This window comes from Besnoitia besnoiti, chromosome XIII, assembly GCF_002563875.1.
Source record: "Besnoitia besnoiti strain Bb-Ger1 chromosome XIII, whole genome shotgun sequence".
NCBI lineage: Eukaryota > Apicomplexa > Conoidasida > Eucoccidiorida > Sarcocystidae > Besnoitia > Besnoitia besnoiti.
This window is the reverse complement of record NC_042368.1, coordinates 1,004,495-1,021,433: the sequence shown is the minus strand read 5'-3', so window position 1 is coordinate 1,021,433 and position 16,939 is coordinate 1,004,495. Positions and strand designations below refer to the sequence as shown.

At 57.3% G+C, this 16,939-nt stretch overlaps 3 protein-coding genes across 3 annotated transcripts; 1 reads left to right on the top strand and 2 right to left on the bottom strand.

Moving 5' to 3' along the window:
• Positions 1 to 473: 473 nt before the first annotated feature.
• BESB_031070 (uncharacterized protein) lies at positions 474 to 2,975 on the bottom strand (the record flags this gene model as incomplete). The annotated part of the gene is made up of 5 exons (XM_029361775.1): positions 474 to 695; positions 1,026 to 1,337; positions 2,035 to 2,202; positions 2,615 to 2,693; positions 2,845 to 2,975. The coding sequence occupies 5 exons, from the start codon at positions 2,973 to 2,975 to the stop codon at positions 474 to 476; spliced, it is 912 nt and encodes a 303-aa protein (XP_029215242.1).
• Positions 2,976 to 5,525: 2,550 nt separating this feature from the next.
• Positions 5,526 to 9,206, top strand: BESB_031060 (uncharacterized protein; the record flags this gene model as incomplete). Its single annotated transcript, XM_029361774.1, has 5 exons — positions 5,526 to 6,920; positions 7,249 to 7,663; positions 7,777 to 8,049; positions 8,479 to 8,608; positions 9,083 to 9,206. The coding sequence occupies 5 exons, from the start codon at positions 5,526 to 5,528 to the stop codon at positions 9,204 to 9,206; spliced, it is 2,337 nt and encodes a 778-aa protein (XP_029215241.1).
• A 1,085-nt stretch (positions 9,207 to 10,291) lies between these two features.
• BESB_031050 (eukaryotic initiation factor 3, gamma subunit protein) lies at positions 10,292 to 15,919 on the bottom strand (the record flags this gene model as incomplete). The annotated part of the gene is made up of 10 exons (XM_029361773.1): positions 10,292 to 10,387; positions 10,874 to 10,995; positions 11,344 to 11,698; positions 12,009 to 12,121; positions 12,587 to 12,711; positions 13,026 to 13,109; positions 13,320 to 13,428; positions 14,001 to 14,120; positions 14,644 to 14,909; positions 15,504 to 15,919. The coding sequence occupies 10 exons, from the start codon at positions 15,917 to 15,919 to the stop codon at positions 10,292 to 10,294; spliced, it is 1,806 nt and encodes a 601-aa protein (XP_029215240.1).
• Between the last annotated feature and the right edge of the window lie 1,020 nt (positions 15,920 to 16,939).

Below are 16,939 nucleotides of genomic sequence, written 5' to 3'. Positions count from 1 at the left end.
CAGGGAGGTCGAAGATCGCCTGCAACTGGTTTCAACGCGTCGGAGAGCTGTATCCCTCTTTCTCACTGCCTTCGAAGGTGGCGAGGATCCGCTTCGCAGAGGCGACGGTGTGCTCAGAGCCTGTGAGAGAAGTGCGCGACGGATCTCGGACAGACGATGAACAGGAGTCTAATGGTCGAGGAAGAGGCACGATGACAGCAGCAGAGGGCTGGAGACTGAACAAAGCGTGTGCTGGAAACCGTGAAAGACTCCTTTTCACGCGACCACCTCATTTTTCCTTTTTCGCGAGTGCTCGCATGCAGAGCAGACTGTAGGCGGCTAGACGCATCGAGCCATGCAGTGACAACACACACGAGCGGTGTGAGCACCGGCGCGCCTCTGCTTCGGTGAGACGGTTCACATGCATCACGCGATACTTCGGCATTGCAATGCCAGGCGAGCCGATATCTCGTTTCGAAGAGTTCTCGCCTGAATCACCACGGGATGGTGTCGAGTTCTTGGCAGTCACCTTCGCTGTAAATCTTGGAAAGGAGCGACTGAATTTCCTCCTCGATCTTCAAGTTGCGGTCGTACAAGCGGAGGTACAGCAACTCAATTAGCCGCTGCGTCAGCGCCTCGTCTGGGGCAGCCAGCAGGGCGCCCACGTATCTCTCCGTCCGAATCTCGTTTTCGTCTCCCTCATTTCGCTGGCAAGTCTGCAAACCAACGCAAATCAAATTCCAGCGCTTGACTGTCCCTCACGCGCAGAAGTTTTGCTCCTTCCTTTGAGAACGAGAGCCACGCCGCCAGCACAGCCAGTCGTCGCCAGAATACGAACACTACAACGCCCCAGCGCCTGTGCGTGCACTGTGTGAGCAGCAGCTCTTCGTGACCCCCAGGCGAGCGACCGGGAGGCTGCATTCCGCGCTGTATCTGTCGCAGCTTTGCGCTCTGTCCTCTCCTCTGGGGGTCGCAAAGCCCCTTCAACCCCTCAAGCACGTGCCTGAGGGTTTGAAAGCGTGTGCTTGGGGGCAGAAGCGGCTTACGCTCCGAGTCTCACGCCGCGAAAGGACGCTCTGCGCCTCGCGGCTTGAGAGCTGAAACGGCCCAGACGTCTGCGACAGATTTCCCGATCGCGCGGAGGGCACGTCGCCGACTTCTTGGCTGCTGCCTGCGTCGCTCTCTGTTGGACGCCGCCCAGCAAACGATCGCCGCTGAAGAGCTGCCGCCAGCGCGCGTCGCGAGCAGGGAAAGCCGCTGGTGCTTCCACAGCAGCTGCTGCCGCTGCTCCGCCGTCGGCCCTCGGATACGCGGCGACTCGGCTGTCTGGAGGCCGCTGCTGCGAGAGCCTCGGACGCCTGAAACAAATCAGCGGTGTGCGCAGGGGAGAGGGCGATGATTGGGTGGCTGTCCGCGTCTGTCACCGCGCAGGGAAGGTGTGTGACGGCATGTCTCCCGTGGAGGATTTGCACGGCGCATGCGATTCCGGTGACTCGATGCCGAGTGTGTATGTCAGCCGGCAGCAGACGCGCGGCCGAAGAAACACTCGCATGCAGCGGACTCAAACGCACTCAGAAGCATGCAGGGTGATGATGAGCGCTCTGGGCGGCTGCGGGATCGTGCGGAGGGCGAGGCGCTATCCTCTTCGACATATCTGTAGCGTGCGCGTGGATGCCTCCTCGCGTCTGAGTCGTAGCGCTTGCAACGCGATGCAGCGTGCACACTCTCACCTCTGCGGGGCTGGAAGGCTCGGGGGACGACCCGTCTCGGTCGTTGGCGGTTCTTTACACCACGCAGACAGAACCGCCAAAACAGACACTCTCTCCAGCATGCGCCTTTCAATGGAAGCTGAAAAGGCAGCGCGTCTGCGGTCTGCAGGAGCGCGTGACGGGGTGGAGTCTGGTAGCTTACGAGTCTGCAGGAGACGCTTCAGCTGTCAGGTACTCCGGTAGCTGAAGCCAGAGACACGCAGTGCAGCGGCGAAAAAGAATATAGTTCCGCTCTGCGGATGAATGCGGCGCTCGAAGGCGGAGAGTGGCTGGCGAGAGCACCCACCGGCGGGAGACGGGCCAGCCAGGAGGTTTTCCTGACTCCTTCCGCGACTCTTTTGGCGCGCTTCGAAGTCGCGGCCTCGGCGTGGTCACCACTCAGCTTCGCGGGCTTCGGCAAATAAAACCTTGCGTTCTTCTCCTCGACTCGTGCGCGAATCTCCAATCGTCTTTTCTGACAATGGAACCCATGAAGCACGGAAACTGCTTTATCACAGAGCTGAACGCGCAGACGCCGCCGGATGAACAGCCGAATACGCTTTCAGTTTGTTTTTTTTTGCGATTTCGCTAGAGTGAAGGTCGGCCGGGAACTCCTGAATCTGACTGTTTCTGCGACAGTGCACGTCGATGGCGTACCAATTCTTATCCTGTATACAAGTGTGTATGAATTACTGTGAGAAGCAGCACGCAAGACTGGGCCTGGCGGTAAGTATCCTCCGTCTTGTGGCGAGTCTGTTTTGTGTATTTCTTGCTTGTAGGGGGAGCCGCCCACTACGACGGAGATCAACGCGCGGTGAACCGACCACAGACTTGCATGTTCCTGCGTTCTTTTGACACGTTTCAATCCGCCATTCCCAGCTCCTCACTGCTTCATACGCTTTGAGCAGGCTCTCCGTTTGCTTCAAGTTCTTCTCCTCGTCCGCAAAAGTGTGAACTGTCGACTGTCTGAGCCAACGCATAATGCAGCATGTCAAAAATATTGTAACGAGCCCGAATCATCTGAAATGACCACGAGGGCAGCATGCGGCAGGATTTAAATCACCCTGACAACACTTTAAGCGCTTGGCAAGCTGGTAGCACCAGCTGAGGCGCTTACTTGAGCATCTGCGAGGCGGTGATCTGCGTGTAACAAGGCAGCGGGGCGACTGCTTCTGCTCCCTTTCGGCTGACTTCACTCGGAAGTCCCGCGACGGCCCGCTTGTTGAGGAAGGCGTAGAGCTCGGTCATGATGTTCACCGCGGAGTCTAATGTGTAGAGACATATATATCTAGTTAGATATATATATTTTTTCAAGTCAAGCGGGAGTCCGAGCCACGAGGGGCGCGGCGAGGAAATACCGAAAACAGGGGGTTTGCCGTCCGAAATCCGCACGATCCGAGCAGCTTCGGTGTGCATGTGTCTACGCACTACGGTTTCCCTTTAGTAATATATATATATATACTATTACACTGTATTATATGGTATTCGCATAAAATAACACTCGATTTGCTATAGTAACTTGCGAAATCGAAGATGGTTTTCTTCCGCTCGTGGCTTGTGAGCTCGCGTCCACAGCCGCGAGAAAAAGGCTGTGTCTACAGGTCAACGGGAAGACTTTCAGCACTATAAGCCGCCTTCTAGGGGCTAATTTGTGTGCTACCTAGATTTCCGTAGCCGAAGCACTTCCACGTGACGGGAGTCCGCAGGCGCCGCTTCCACGAACAGCGGCTCAGTCAGACGAGTGTAAATCGTTCTGAGCTCTGCGTGTACCTGCCTCGCAATGGACGACGCCTTCGATATCATCGTCACGGATGACAAAGTTGTGTTTCGAGCAATGCTGCTGGATGAACTGCCAGTTCCTCTTTCTTGCCTCCATCGCGAAGCTGTCGTCCAACATGGTTGTCGCAATTTCCTATAGATAGCCACGGCCGTGTGCGCGCAGAGCTGTGACGCATTTGCTGAGCGAGTGTTGAAGCTTCGCCCTAACGCGCCTGCGAACTATGTGAATGAAAATCTGAGTGACGGACGCTCCTTCCTCCTCCACGGCTCGAGCAGGCTCCAGCGCACTACGCAGAATGACAAACAATGAAACTTGCACGCGCGCCAATGTACCGCGTCATCGTGATGATGTTCTTGCCTATGCCGTGAAGTGTAAGGAAGGTCACACTCAGACGCCACTAGAATTCTTGCGAGGGGACGTGGCAGGACGCCCAAGACAAATTTCGCGCGCCTACACTTGGAAAACGCTTCTGCAGAATCTCCGCGACAATGACTCCATTTGCGAAGTCGAGCCGCGAGTGACGAAGCGGGACGGAGAGTCCTAGACCTTGCAGCCAAACGATGACCTCCCTCGGTAAACGCAGCCGCCGGTCTTTCCGCTGTTCGCGGCCTTCGCCCACGTTGTCGCCGCTCTCCCGCCTCATCCTGTGTCCTCGCAGAGAAGCGGCGGAAACAGGGAGTCTGTCTGCTTTTTTTGCGCCGCTCGATTTTGCACTCACACTTCCGTAAAACAGAAGTCTTCATCTCAGGTCACTTTCGAACTCGCCCACACCCACAGGCACACGGCAGCCCATCAGCAATGACGCTGCGCACAATACGCATGTAGAGAAAAATTGGAATCTCCGCTTCTTCAGCGCGGACAGTCTACTACCGCGAAGTTGGGAGCTTCGGCCGTGCGGCGGTTTGCGCTAATTGTGTGAGCTGCATGTAAGGGCGTGATACAGTTCCTAAATTGTAGTCACTGTGAGTTGGCGAAGTTCCGGAGAACAATGCCCTGCGCCATGCCCCAGCAGAATGCGATGCGTGCAGGCTTTGTGGGGTTTCTGAAACACGAACTGCGATTTGTCGCCAACGACAAACTGTGTGTGTGCGTTGCGAGTTGGCATGCACAAATTATTTATTTTAGATGTTTGCATCCGAGTGGGCTCCCATTTTAACGATGGCGCAACCCGGACGCCCCACGACTCCTAGCAGGGGCCGCCAAGTTTTCCTCCTTCAGTAATAACGAATGCCTTGAAAACTTTCTCCGTACCCTCGACTTTTCGTCCATCACCGCATCGGGTCCGATTGCATGCACACTCCCGTCTCTTGCCACATCTGGCTGCAGCCGTCAACAGCAGGGGTCGGCCGCAGCTGTTCTGCAGACATTAAACGTGTGCCGTCACGGCGGAAGAACGACGCCTTCACTTCACTCCCAGGAAAGCAGCTCTCAGCAGAATTGCGTCCGCTCCCAAGCGACTGGAAAACACCGATCGCAAACTGAATATCGCAATCCCGCGAGGGCACTCTTTCCTGCAAGCGCGTCACCGGGCTGCAGACGGGTTGTACGCAGTCACCATCGATACAATTCACCGCAACATGCAGCCGCTCAGAACGCGTGTTAAGCCACCCTTCTGTTTGCAGTCAATTAACCTCACGACGTGGATTCGAGGCTTTCAATGAGGTTCGCAGCCTGAGACTGTAGACTTGCCAGCGTGTGCGGATAGGGCGCGTGTGCGGATAGGGCGCGTGTGCGCCTAGCTCTGACACATTCATTGCTTCTCGCTGTGCCGAGTTTCAAAACTCACACAGTTCACTCCCATACGTGGCGAGACGCATCTCTTCCATGCTGAATGACGCCGGCTGCTGAAAGCTCGCCCAGTTTCGCAGGCTGGGGACGAAGTCTCACGCGGGGCACGTGGGATCATGCGGAAACAATCGTCGGACGTGTTGCGATAAAACTGCTCAAAAACATTACTCGACTTGCCACCGCCGACCCTGTAAGATGTCTGCCGCCGTTGACGCTCGCGGCACAGGAGTATGGCAAGCCCAAAGTCGGCCTCTTCGCGACCTGAAGATGGCGTGCGCCGCAGCGCACGCGAAACGCCGCGCGAGACAGCGTCGCCGCCACAGAGAGACCTACTCACCAAGGACGAACACCCCCACGCATCAGGCTCGTCTTGTCACCGCAATGAGAAGGTCTCGCCGCCACAGCCCTCCTCATCGGCCTCCGCGCCGGAGGCGGATGCAGAAGATGCTTTGTCTGTATCGTCCGTCGCTTCTGAGGAATCGACGGGTATTGGTGAGGCTCTCGAGGATGCAGTCCGACTGGGCTGGAGACCTCCGCGGCCGCCCCCCGCTCGAGACCCCTGCTCGCCTCAGCTGTCAGGGCTTCGTCCTCTCCGCCCTACTCGGCTGTCTGCGACGAACTCCCGTGCCTCTCCCGGCTTAGGAAAGGATCTCCCTGCCTGCCGCGCCCGCGCCGCCCCTGGTAGCGATGCCGCCATTGGGAAAATGGACTCCGAGTCACCTGCGCTTGACATCGATGCGTCCTGCGGCTTCTCGCTTTTTGACCGTAGTCAGCAACTCATGGAGGCCGCGGCGTCTCTAGAGGCGTCGCTCGAAGCGGAACCCCTCTTGGTTTGCCGAATAAATCAGCTCGGCGTCGCCAAGGCCATCGCAAGAGTTTACCCTGAGGCTCAGTGGCGCGGCGAAGTGCCACTGCTCACCTGCCTACTCAGCCGCGCCTACGCACGCGCTGGTTATGAGGCGCAAGCCCGCTACCACGTCGAGAACGCGGCGGCGCTGCTGGACGCGATCGGCCTCGACGACCCTCAGACTGCATGCGTCGGCATTTTTCAGCAAGGCGCAGCCAGCGTCAGCAGCAGCGCGCGTGCTCGCCGAACACTTTACTACCAGCTGAGCGACGGGCACGAGTGCCCACAGAAGAACGCCGCATCGAACTTTTTAGCCGATCACACAAAACTGGCTGCTCCAGTGCCTCATCTCCCTACCACTGGACGCGATGAGCTTGCGGACGATCTGCTGCTAATGGAGTTCTTCTTCTCCCTCGCCGAGACTTTGCTTGCCTCGCACGCGTTCACGAAAGCTATTGGTGGTTTCTTCAAGGCAATCGAATACACGAATAGGGCGCTGGAGCGAGCGAACCCCCCAGCTGACGGCGAGCCAGCGAGCGTCCCGCTCACTCCCGGCGACTGCATGCCGCGCGCCACCGAACCACCCGAAGTTCTGCTGGCGGTACAAAAGCTCGAACTGCGGAGAGCCGAGCTCCTGATGGGAGTGGTGGAGGCGTCGCTACGCGTTAAGGAGATCGAGGCCATTCGCCAGGGGAACGAGGCCGTCGAAATCGTTTCGAGACTCTGCGGGGGTCCGCGAGACGTGCGAACCCTCCAGGCGCGGTATTTGACAGCGAAGGTACGTAAAGGGCAGCAAATTGCAGACAGAAGCAATCTAGAGTTCGATCGTCGTTCCGGTGTATTTCAGGCAGATGTGGGAGCTGCTCAACTTCGACGGGTCACGTTTCGTCTGTAGGTGGAGTTCTAGCTACTACTTGTGGCGTTGTTTTCTATAGGAGATATGTTCGGAGATACTGTAAATCTCCTACACGTAAGTCCCGGTGCTTGTCCACACTCGAGCATCTGGCTGGTTGTACTCTTCGTAGTGCGTTATTATTGCGCATGCGCCAGGGGCTGAGATTCCACGGTTGCCGCCGTCGGAGTGTCTATTGCCCCTCGCGTTTCAGATGCTTCACCACGCCTGCCGGATTAGTGAAGCCTTTGAAGAGATCAAGGATATTATTCGAAGCTGTACGCTTGTGGAGGGAGAGTCGCTTCCCCCGCAGCCCCCATCGGGCGACGCATTTCCTTCTCGGTCTTCCTTGTCTGGCGCGGAAGAGCCTGACAGCCGTTTGCCGAGGCCGCGGAGCCGCGAAAGCGCTGAGACGCCCGAAGCCCTGGAAAGCGCCAGTTGCCCTCGCTACCCCGCTTTTACCGTCTGTTTGCAGCAGCGCGTTGAGCTGTTGCTGAACGCGACGCTCACGGCTGTCGAGTGGATCCCGAGCTTGCCAAAAGAGAGTCAGGCGGACGCGCTCAAGTTCTGCGCCTCGATCTTCTATACCATGGCTCTTCAGTCCATTGTGAATCTGCAGGAACGCGAACGTAGACAAATCCTCCGCGAGATAAGGCAACAGAGAAAGCGACGGCTTCTGCTCAAACCGCGCGCCGAAAAGAAGTTTAGAGATCATCCTGGGAGCCCCCCGAGGGCGAGGTAGGCGAGGAGACCCTCAGCCGGCAACTGGGAAAGGCGCTGGCGGGCAGCGGAGACTCAGCGAGCAGCGAAAGTTCATCGGACGACGAGGACAATCTAGCAGCCCCTGCGTCAGGCGGCGCCGACCCGCCGAGGCGCGCGCTCTTTTGTGAAAACCTTGTGTCACTCGGAAGGAAACTACTGTCTGTTATGGGAACTCTCTCGATGGAGGAGGACTACACTCGCGCCATGGATCTCCTCTTGGACTACAGCCACCTGAAATTCGGCGCGGATTCCGGTACGCGAGGCTGCGAAGCAGCTTGTCTGCAGCCGTCCGCGTCACAGTCCTCGCGCGGTGCGAGAGGTTGAGGCGCGTGCGCGGCTGCGAGGGACTGCTTTGCGATGAGCAGAGGACGTCGCACACAGACCCGAGCCTCAGCTGTGAATCTCAGACCACGAGTTGACCTGTGCTTCTCCTCGTTAGCCTGTCTGCTGCACTCGTGTGTGTCTCATAACCGGAGTCATCTCCAGTATTCTAGGAACGCTCTTCTCCCACTCAACCCTAACCCCAGGACCTCAGTCGCCGCAGTACGCCGGACGTCTTCGCGCCTCAATGGCGAGGATAAATACGAAGTCTGCATGCAGCGGCGACGCCCGAGCGACTCGGTTTTTCTCCGGTCTCTGCTGTCAGCCAGGCGCACGCGTTCCCCTGAGTTTCGTTGCGCAGCGCAGTACCTCTCTCTGCTCCTTCAACGAAGCGAATTCGAGGCTGCCCACAGGGACGCCCGCACTGCACTCCTTACCGCCCAAAGCGTCGTCGACACCATGTGCAGCCGGGGATTCTTCCTAACCCCCAGGTGAGAAGTGAAGGCACTCGCCGGGAAGGGCAGCCCCGAGTGCGGGTCAGCGCAGCTCGCTCCTCTCCGGTAAAAGCGATCTTCTTGATTATTATTGGCAGTGCTATTCCTTTGTATAGAGCAGGCATTAAGGACGTAAAAATCAGAGATAATTCCATTTTAAAAGGTTTAATCAGCTGTTGACAGAAATATTCTGCAGTACGATAGTGAGCTAACTAGATACAAGCAACTTGACCGATAATCCAATCAGTTGCCGCTGGACTTCCATCGACTTGCTAAGAAGCACATCTTCCCCCTGCCTGAGATGGCGCAGTCCGCGTAGCCATATCTCTCCTTTTGCGATTTGATCGGCGCGATGGGTCCCTCGAAGACCGCTTCCACCGCGCCGCTGACAGGGAGGCAGCCCGATTGGGTTTTCATGGACTACACCATTGTTATTTGCTTCAATGGCTGCATTCTTTTTGGGCGGCGCAGTGAAAAAGACATCCTGCAGCGGGCGCAGACGCTCGCGGAGGCCCTCGCGAAGGCAACAAAGCGGGCAGACCGGGGACGACTCCCGTCGCGGGGCGGATGGGACCCCGAGACGGGGGGGACGTGAAACACGACACAGGGAGGATCTCGCAGCGCCATGCATGCGGCAGCCGAGCCGAGAGAGGCAGCACGTGCGTCGGCATAGGCAGGGCAGCGTTCCATCGAGTCAACTAGTCTGCTAGAGACTGAATCCCCGCGCTAGGCACAGCCAAGGCACATGGAGCGATGCGAGAAGATGATTCCTTCGAGAGCTGGCTGACGTGGGAAACGGGCATAAGCTGCGCCACAAAACCCGCAGCGTCTCCAAGATTCATCCAGGAGCGCCGGGGCGTTTCGTTGCTCCCGACTGTGCTTCTGCTGCGAATCCTATGCCCCTCCACCTCATTCGGTGAAGACACAAGTTAACCTCTGTCTCTCAGGTGCTGGCTCCAGCGCACGTGTCCCCGTCTGGACATGTGATTGATTTCGGTTGAATTTCCTTTTTTGTAGCTTGTTTTCTGTCACTTGCTCACTGCTGCATGCGGCCTCGTCGCCTATATCGAGTTGTCTCTCTACACCGACAAACACCTGTCTGGCTACTCTGGTTAGTTGCTCCCTATTGACTCGCTTCCTTTTCTCACACCAGCAGCAGAAGCCGCTCTACCTGTCACACTGGCTTCACACGTCCTCGCCGCTCCCCGCAAACCGATCTTTTTTGTCGAAAGTGACGCCTGCGGGTTACAACCGTTTGGACACTCGTCTCTCCAGACGAACGCTGCCTGCAAACATGGCCAGACCTGTTTAAGACCGCGCCGCCTGCACGCGGGAACTCTCGCCGTGTCTTTGCGGTAGCGGCGTCTGCCTGCTCAAAGCCGTGTTCGCCTCTAGGCGCTGTGACTGCTGGCGAAGCGTCGCGCCCAAGCGCAGAGGGGCGCAGTGGCGTCAGCCGCGCTCCCGAGCGCCGCCCAAAAAGATCTTAAACAGAGGCAGCCGGAACTGCCTTTCTCGGACGCTTTGACATCAAGTCGAGTGCGAAATAAATGAGAACCGCGTATGTATGCACACGCAGCGGGGGCTGCACAAATGAGATAGAAACTGAAACTGCGTGGAGAACGGAACGGAACAAGAGAAGGCCGCCAGTGGAGGCCAGAAGTCTCCAAGGAAAGGCCTCGCTCACGCGTCGGGCTCCATTCGGATGGCTGAGACGACGAAGCCGCTAAACAGAGGCAACGACGAATTCATCACGGGGTGTGTGCGCCGCGGCAGAATCTGAAAGTAAAGAACAAGGAAAAAAACAAACGAAAAAAAGATAACATAGTAAGTGGCGGGACGACTCCGTCGAGCGCGAGACACAGTCGCCGGAAACTGAATATCTATATATATACATGCAAAAGAATGCCTATATATTTTATGACGCGTAGGCAAGGTATTCAGACACTGCGTAAATATTCATCACTTAGACACACGACTAGGCGATGCAACTTCCACACAGGACCAACGGCACTGTGCTATACCCCGGAGGCGAAGCATCGGCATTCTCTGTGTCGCATACAGGACACACGGCGCGCATGTCTCCGTGCCGCATCCTCAACCTCTTCGAGAGCACCTACGGATTCACGCGACAGTCCCCGAAGACGGGTTCTATACAACCCCGGTCTACTCGCTCACAGAAAGGTCACTTCCTGCTGACAGTGGCAGGTACGGAGCCAAGACGACAGAGACACTCCGCAGGCGCTGGCTAGAGTTCGGGTTTACCTGATGCTCTCGCAGCATGAACTCCTGCATCTGCACGTGAACGAATTCTCGCGACGCGCCCGCGGCCGCATGCACGGAGGAGGCGACTTCCCAGTTGTGGCAGAAAACCACCAAGCGTCCCTCTGCGCATCACAGCACAGCGAGATCGACACAAAAGCGCCTCAGCGAGCTGCATACGGATACCTCTGAGCGCTATCACCACTGCAGACTCGAAAACACAGATCTGCGGGCTCGCCCCTCTAAAGCGCCAGAGTCACGCGCGTCGGGACAATTTCACAGCGCTTGCAGACGACCCACCAGTAGCCGCAACATCTTCTGAGGGGTTCAGAATCCCCATGCCCGCTATGTGCTGGGCGGAGACGAACAAGGCTCTCTTCCCCGTTTGGCGTCGCCTCTGATCCTGCTTGTCTTCTTCGCTCGTAGCTGCCGCGGCGCTAGGTTTAGTGCACTCTGCTCCCTTCGCGACTTACCAGACTTCAAGAGTCTGAATCCGAGGAGCAGGAGGCGGTGAGCGAGTTGCCGCAGTGCTGGCAGCGCGTCCGCAGGCGTCGCGCGAATCATCTTTTTTAGGCCCAGAATGAAAATCGCGCTGTCCACGCCCGCATGCAGCGCGTCGAGCTCTCTGTAAAAGCGGTTGGAGGCGAGAGGCGCGGGAAGCGTGGCAGCATCCACCTGCGAGGCCGCTGAGGCGGCGCTCGACCCTGCGCTTGCCGCCTCCTCCGCAGAGGGCGAGGAGGCAGGCGACGCCTCGCTTTCTGACTTGGCAGCAGTCGGCGTCACAGCGGCGCGCACGAGGCGCTCGCGCTTCGTTAGCCACGACTCCGCCTGAAGCGACAGCGAGACGACCGAAACACGACAGCAAACAGCCACGAGATACGCGCGTGCGTACGCATGCCGCGCGAAAACCGAGACATGCCTCAAGCCGAGACCAGCCGCAAATTCGCACAGCCACCCGGCCGGAAGGCACAGACAACCAAAAGCGCACCGACTAGTGTATATGGCTGGAGAAAGGTTAGCAAGTCTAGAAAAGGGGCTTGACCTAAGACAGCGCCGCGTGAAATGTAGTGGACTTCCAGACTCCGGCACACTCTGCCTCCTCACTCGGACTCTCCCGAAGCTCACGCGGAAGACTCACGGCGGCCAGCGGAACGTTGAAGATCGTCTGCCTGACGGCGGGGGCCAGATTCAGCTCGGCGTCAAGCTTGTCGCTGGTCCCTCGGTCGGTCAGCCGCCACACCCGGCCCGCGCCTGCGAGGAGAAACAATTTCGCCGTGACCGCGTGTCGCCGAAGGCAAACAGAACGCAGAACAAACCAAGCCCAAAACGAACAACCAGAACGAAGGCGCAGGGTGCCTGTACCACACTACGCGTTTATATAATTTTTTATTTGGAGACGGATATGTCCATCTTTACATGCATGTGTAGGTATATGAATACCTGTATCCGAGCGCCGGCAGACACGCGCGTCTGTACTTGCAGGTTGCGCTCACGCTTCCAGTGTCCTGCTCCATTCTTTGCTCGACTCTCCATACCCCTCTCATGTGCGCAGCTATATATATATATATATATATATATATATATATATATATATATATATATATATATATAGCTCGATCTATCTACATTCGCGTTGACTGATGCACGGAGGTCAGTAATCCGTGTGTGACTGGAGATCTGGGGTGCTTTCAAAGGATCGAAAAACGTCATTCTCACCGTTGAGCTGCCGTGCAACTGCGCCGGAGAGAAGTCCCATGGAATGATCGAAGACAAGCACGCGGTCGCCGCCCTTGATGTTGGCGTTGATAAGCACCGAGCTCAGGTAATCCATTCGCAGATGCCTAGAAAAACGACCACAAAAAGCAATTTGCGTCCGCCCTACGCAGCCTTCAACGAACGAGCAAACGCTAGGCACACATCGCTTCTATCTGCACATGCAAACGCAGCTGTAGATATATATATATATATCAACCTGTCTACTCACGTACGGCATCTCGATGTCTGGCCGGAGAACCGATATTCGAAAACAATGTGTATACATATATATATGTATACGCACGTTTCTACGGACCCCGCAGGTGTGTGTGTAACGAGAAGCATCCTTTCTGTCTCCAGAGAAACCACTTTTTTAGGGTTTAGGCTTCACCTTGCTTACGCAATTTTTGTTGCGTCGGTGGCGTAGTACGCCTCGCAGACTTCGCGCACGGTCGCCGGGAGAACTGTGACGCGCTTGAGGTGGCTGGGGAGGCAGCAGGAAATAGAAAAAAGGCGGCAACGACAAGGACATCAACTCGCCGCTCAACGAAACACCGTCTTGCATACAACAAGCGAGCGACCAAACAAAGGCACGCCGTGCACGAGTGAATCGACCGCGAGGAGAGACAGGGGGGTCGCCTGCCTCTCGCCTTCGCCGCCGACCTGCCAGCCCGCCGCGGAGGGGTGCGCGTACCGGGCCATTTTTTTGCGAATGTATTTTTCCTTCGCAAACTTAGTTTTCTTCTCAAATGTCGTGCTGTTCATCATCAGCAAGCGAATCACTTCTTCGCCTCGCAGCCCTTCTGCGCACAACACGCGCCGGCGGAGAAGAGAAGAAGTTCGCAAAAGACACTCTACAGTCCAGATGCAAACAAAGAGGACTTGGCGAACAAACTGCCAAGCAGCGCGGTCAATATCGAGAGCACAACAAGGAATGAGACTCTGCAACACACCCAGATTTGCAACCGGGATGCAGGAAACGTCTGCGGAAGTGTTCGCAGACCTCTTGACACGCATACATGCACACCTGTAAATATATATACATTTATATGCATACATCAATATATATATATATATATATATATATATATATATATATATATATATATATATATATATATATATATGTCCATGCGCAGCCGGGCTACATGACTGCTGACTCGAGGACACCAGGGTTCCTCTGCATAAAAAACGAGCCCTACAAACGCGATGCGGAGACCAGCACCGTGGGAGCAACCCGGTTCGACTCTTAGAAAATCCTCTGCAGACAGAGGAGCGTCGCCGGTGAGACGCGCGCGCCCTCTGCGCGTCCCTTCAGCGGAGAAGCGATGAGGTGAACAAAAACTCCGCCCCTGCTGCAGCTACGGCGATCTACCTTCGCGGAGGCACTCGATTTTGCCTGCGGTCAGGTGCTGGGCGTCGTTGCTGTCGGCGATGTCGCGGTTGTCTCCCTCGATGTCCTCTTCGTGGCCGTTCCGCGCCATACGCGAGGCCTCTGAAAACCGCAAAAAAAAGCTGCTTCCGTCGCGCCCGTGTGAGTGCGAGGCCCGCGACACGAGGATAAAGAAACGCAGAGAATCTCGCTGGTGCTCAACCGCCAAGGACAGACAGAGAAAGCGAAAAAAAGAGCGCATCGACAGACGATGTGTATACAGACCCTCTCTCGGGTCGCTCCTCGTGCGCTGTCTGTGCGTGAGACTCTCCTTTCTGCCGCGGCCAGAAAGTGCCTATAAACATATCCGGTCTGCCGCAGTCACGCATCCACAGAAACTCAAACAAAAGTGTATTCTGTCTCTCTGGTCGTCTGTCCCTTCACTGCCGCGCCCTGCCTCCTCCGCTATCTGCCCTCTGCATTCGTATAGTCACCAGTTCAACGCAATTCACTTCACTGAAACAAAATGACGTCAACTCAGCTACGAAAGGGTTTGAATATCTTTTCTTTAAGGCCCGCAGCCGCGTCTTCTCGCCTCTCTTCTGCCACGCACCCCTCGCGGGCTGCATGCAGAGACACTCCTCACTCTGGGCGCCGGTCTTCGCTTTGCTTCCCCCTTCGCAGGCGCTGCCCCCGGCGCCCTCCTCCTCGTCAGCAGAAGATGCCTCTGCAGCATCGGCCTTCGCCAGCAGGTCATCCACGCGCGTCTGCTCTGTCTCAAGCGACCAAATTCCGCGGCAGCAGAGGAACGAAGAGTAGAAGGCGTGACCGGGAAGGAGCGAGAGCGGAAAATCGAACGGCGAGGCGGCGGAAACCCAACGCGACAAACATCCACGAGCGGCCCTCTCCGCCCTGAAAAAAAGAGAGAAAAGCACGCAGAAGCTCTGAGCGTTCGATGCACAGCTGTCACGCCACCGCGGCGTGTCGTGAACGCTCCAGGCGCGTTCCTGAGTGGGGCGTGAAAGACAAACCCTATCCCCCCCCTGCGGCTCAGACTCATATGCGTCCACGCAGATAAATATATATATCTACTTATGTTCAGACATATTTGTAGAAGACACAGACGCGTGTGAATCAACTCGCGAATCAAGCGGCAGCAGAGATGCACGCGAAGCAGGAATCCGGCCGCGCAAGTCTCCCCAGTGCCGTCGCGAGGCCACATCCTCCACAGGCTCAGGGCCCCAGTCGCACTCCTGTTCTGCCGTTTATCTTTTGGCTGCCTGCGGATGCGCCGATGGAGAGATGCGTCGGCTGCATGCGCGCGGCGCCCGCACGGATGAGCGCCCTGAGGCATGCGCGCCGGGGCTGTTAGGCGTCGCACGAGGCACGAGAGGCATCTCATGAAGATCTCACCGGTCTGTTTCGCGGCGCTTGCCGCCCTGCTTCGTCGTTTCTTCGCGCGAGGCGCCCGCTTCTCTGCTCTCCGCATCGAGTGGGTTGGAACACACCCCCTGCTTCACGCAGGCCGCCGCCTGCGCGTCTGAGGCCTCGCCGTCGCCTGCCTCGTCGCCCAGCGGAACGCGCACAACGAAGCGCCGCCCCAGAGAGCAGACCAGAACCACGTACTGCCCTTCTTTAACAACGTCGGCTGCGGAGGCGCGAGGTGGAGAAGAGGCGGCGGCTTCGAGAGCCGCGGCTGCAGAGGCTGACGACGGCGGGGCTTCTCCGCGCGCAGACGCGCCGCTCGAAGAGGCAGAATAAGAGGAGGGGGGAGAGGAAGAGACGGAAGACGCAGAGGGCGAAGAGGACGCGAGCTTTCTCTTCTTTGTCGAATTGAGACCGAGTTCGCACGCGGGCGAGGGAGACTTGCTCGCCACGTCGAGCTCGTCAAAGAGCGGATTGCCTGCGGCGAGGCCTGCCATGTCGCTCTTCGGGGAGTGGAAAAACGTGTACGCGCTCGAGAAGAAGAAAAAAATGCAAATGCAGCGCTGGCCAGGGAGGATTTCACGCAGAGAGGAGGAAGACGGAGAGAGCCACAATTTAACAGCTGCGGCCCTGCTGCGTGCTCACGCACGCGTGGAGGGAGAGAAGTCGGAGCTGAAGGCGCTCAGAGGTGGGGACAGAGTCCGCGCCGCAGAGTAGAAAAGAAAGCGCGCACGGCCAGCCGGCGAAAGGAAAAATCAGAAAAAATTCAGTGGGCTGGGGCATGCAGGCGGCGCATGAGCGACAAACGCGGGACGGCAAGGCAAGAGAGATGCAGCAGAGAAAGGGAACGTCGCTCGGCGCTGACTCGCTGCTGTGTAGGCGCATGTCCGAGTTTCAAATCGTTTTTCTGCGCTTTTTCCTGCTTTAGGACCCGGGCCTGTGAACTTTCGTTTTCAATTCTCCATTATTCCCTCTTCTACGCATGCACCGGCGCATGCATGCCGCGGCAGCACGCGGCCGCAAGGCGACTGTCGCCGCTAGAGCATTTTCCCCGCCCAAAAACGGAGCTCCGCAGAGCGAGCCACTGCAGTAGAAGGCATGGTTTTGAAGGCTGCGAAGAATCCGAGAGTCGCCGCATGCAAGCCGGAGTCCGCCGTTTTCGAGAAGCGCTTCTTCTCATGCACGCATGCGGAACGACGCGGCTCAACTGCCTCGAAGACCCTCTTGGCTGAAGGCGACTCGCCGAGTCTTCCTCGTATGTGTGCGTCGGTCATCTCGATTGTGTTGCAGGTAAACGGACGACTTCCGCTGGAGGCCGGGGCTTGCCCTTCAGCGCGAGCTTTCCCGGGAACTCCACGCTGGCAGGTTGCTTTTTTTAACGCAGAACTGCAGGAAAGCATGCCGCGTGAACCGGAGCGCGACACGAGTCACGGAGAAGGTTCAGGCTGCTGAGAATCTTTGAAACACCTTCCCTCGTCGAGTCCACGAGGCGTCGGCGAGCTGACCAGGCCGAAAGC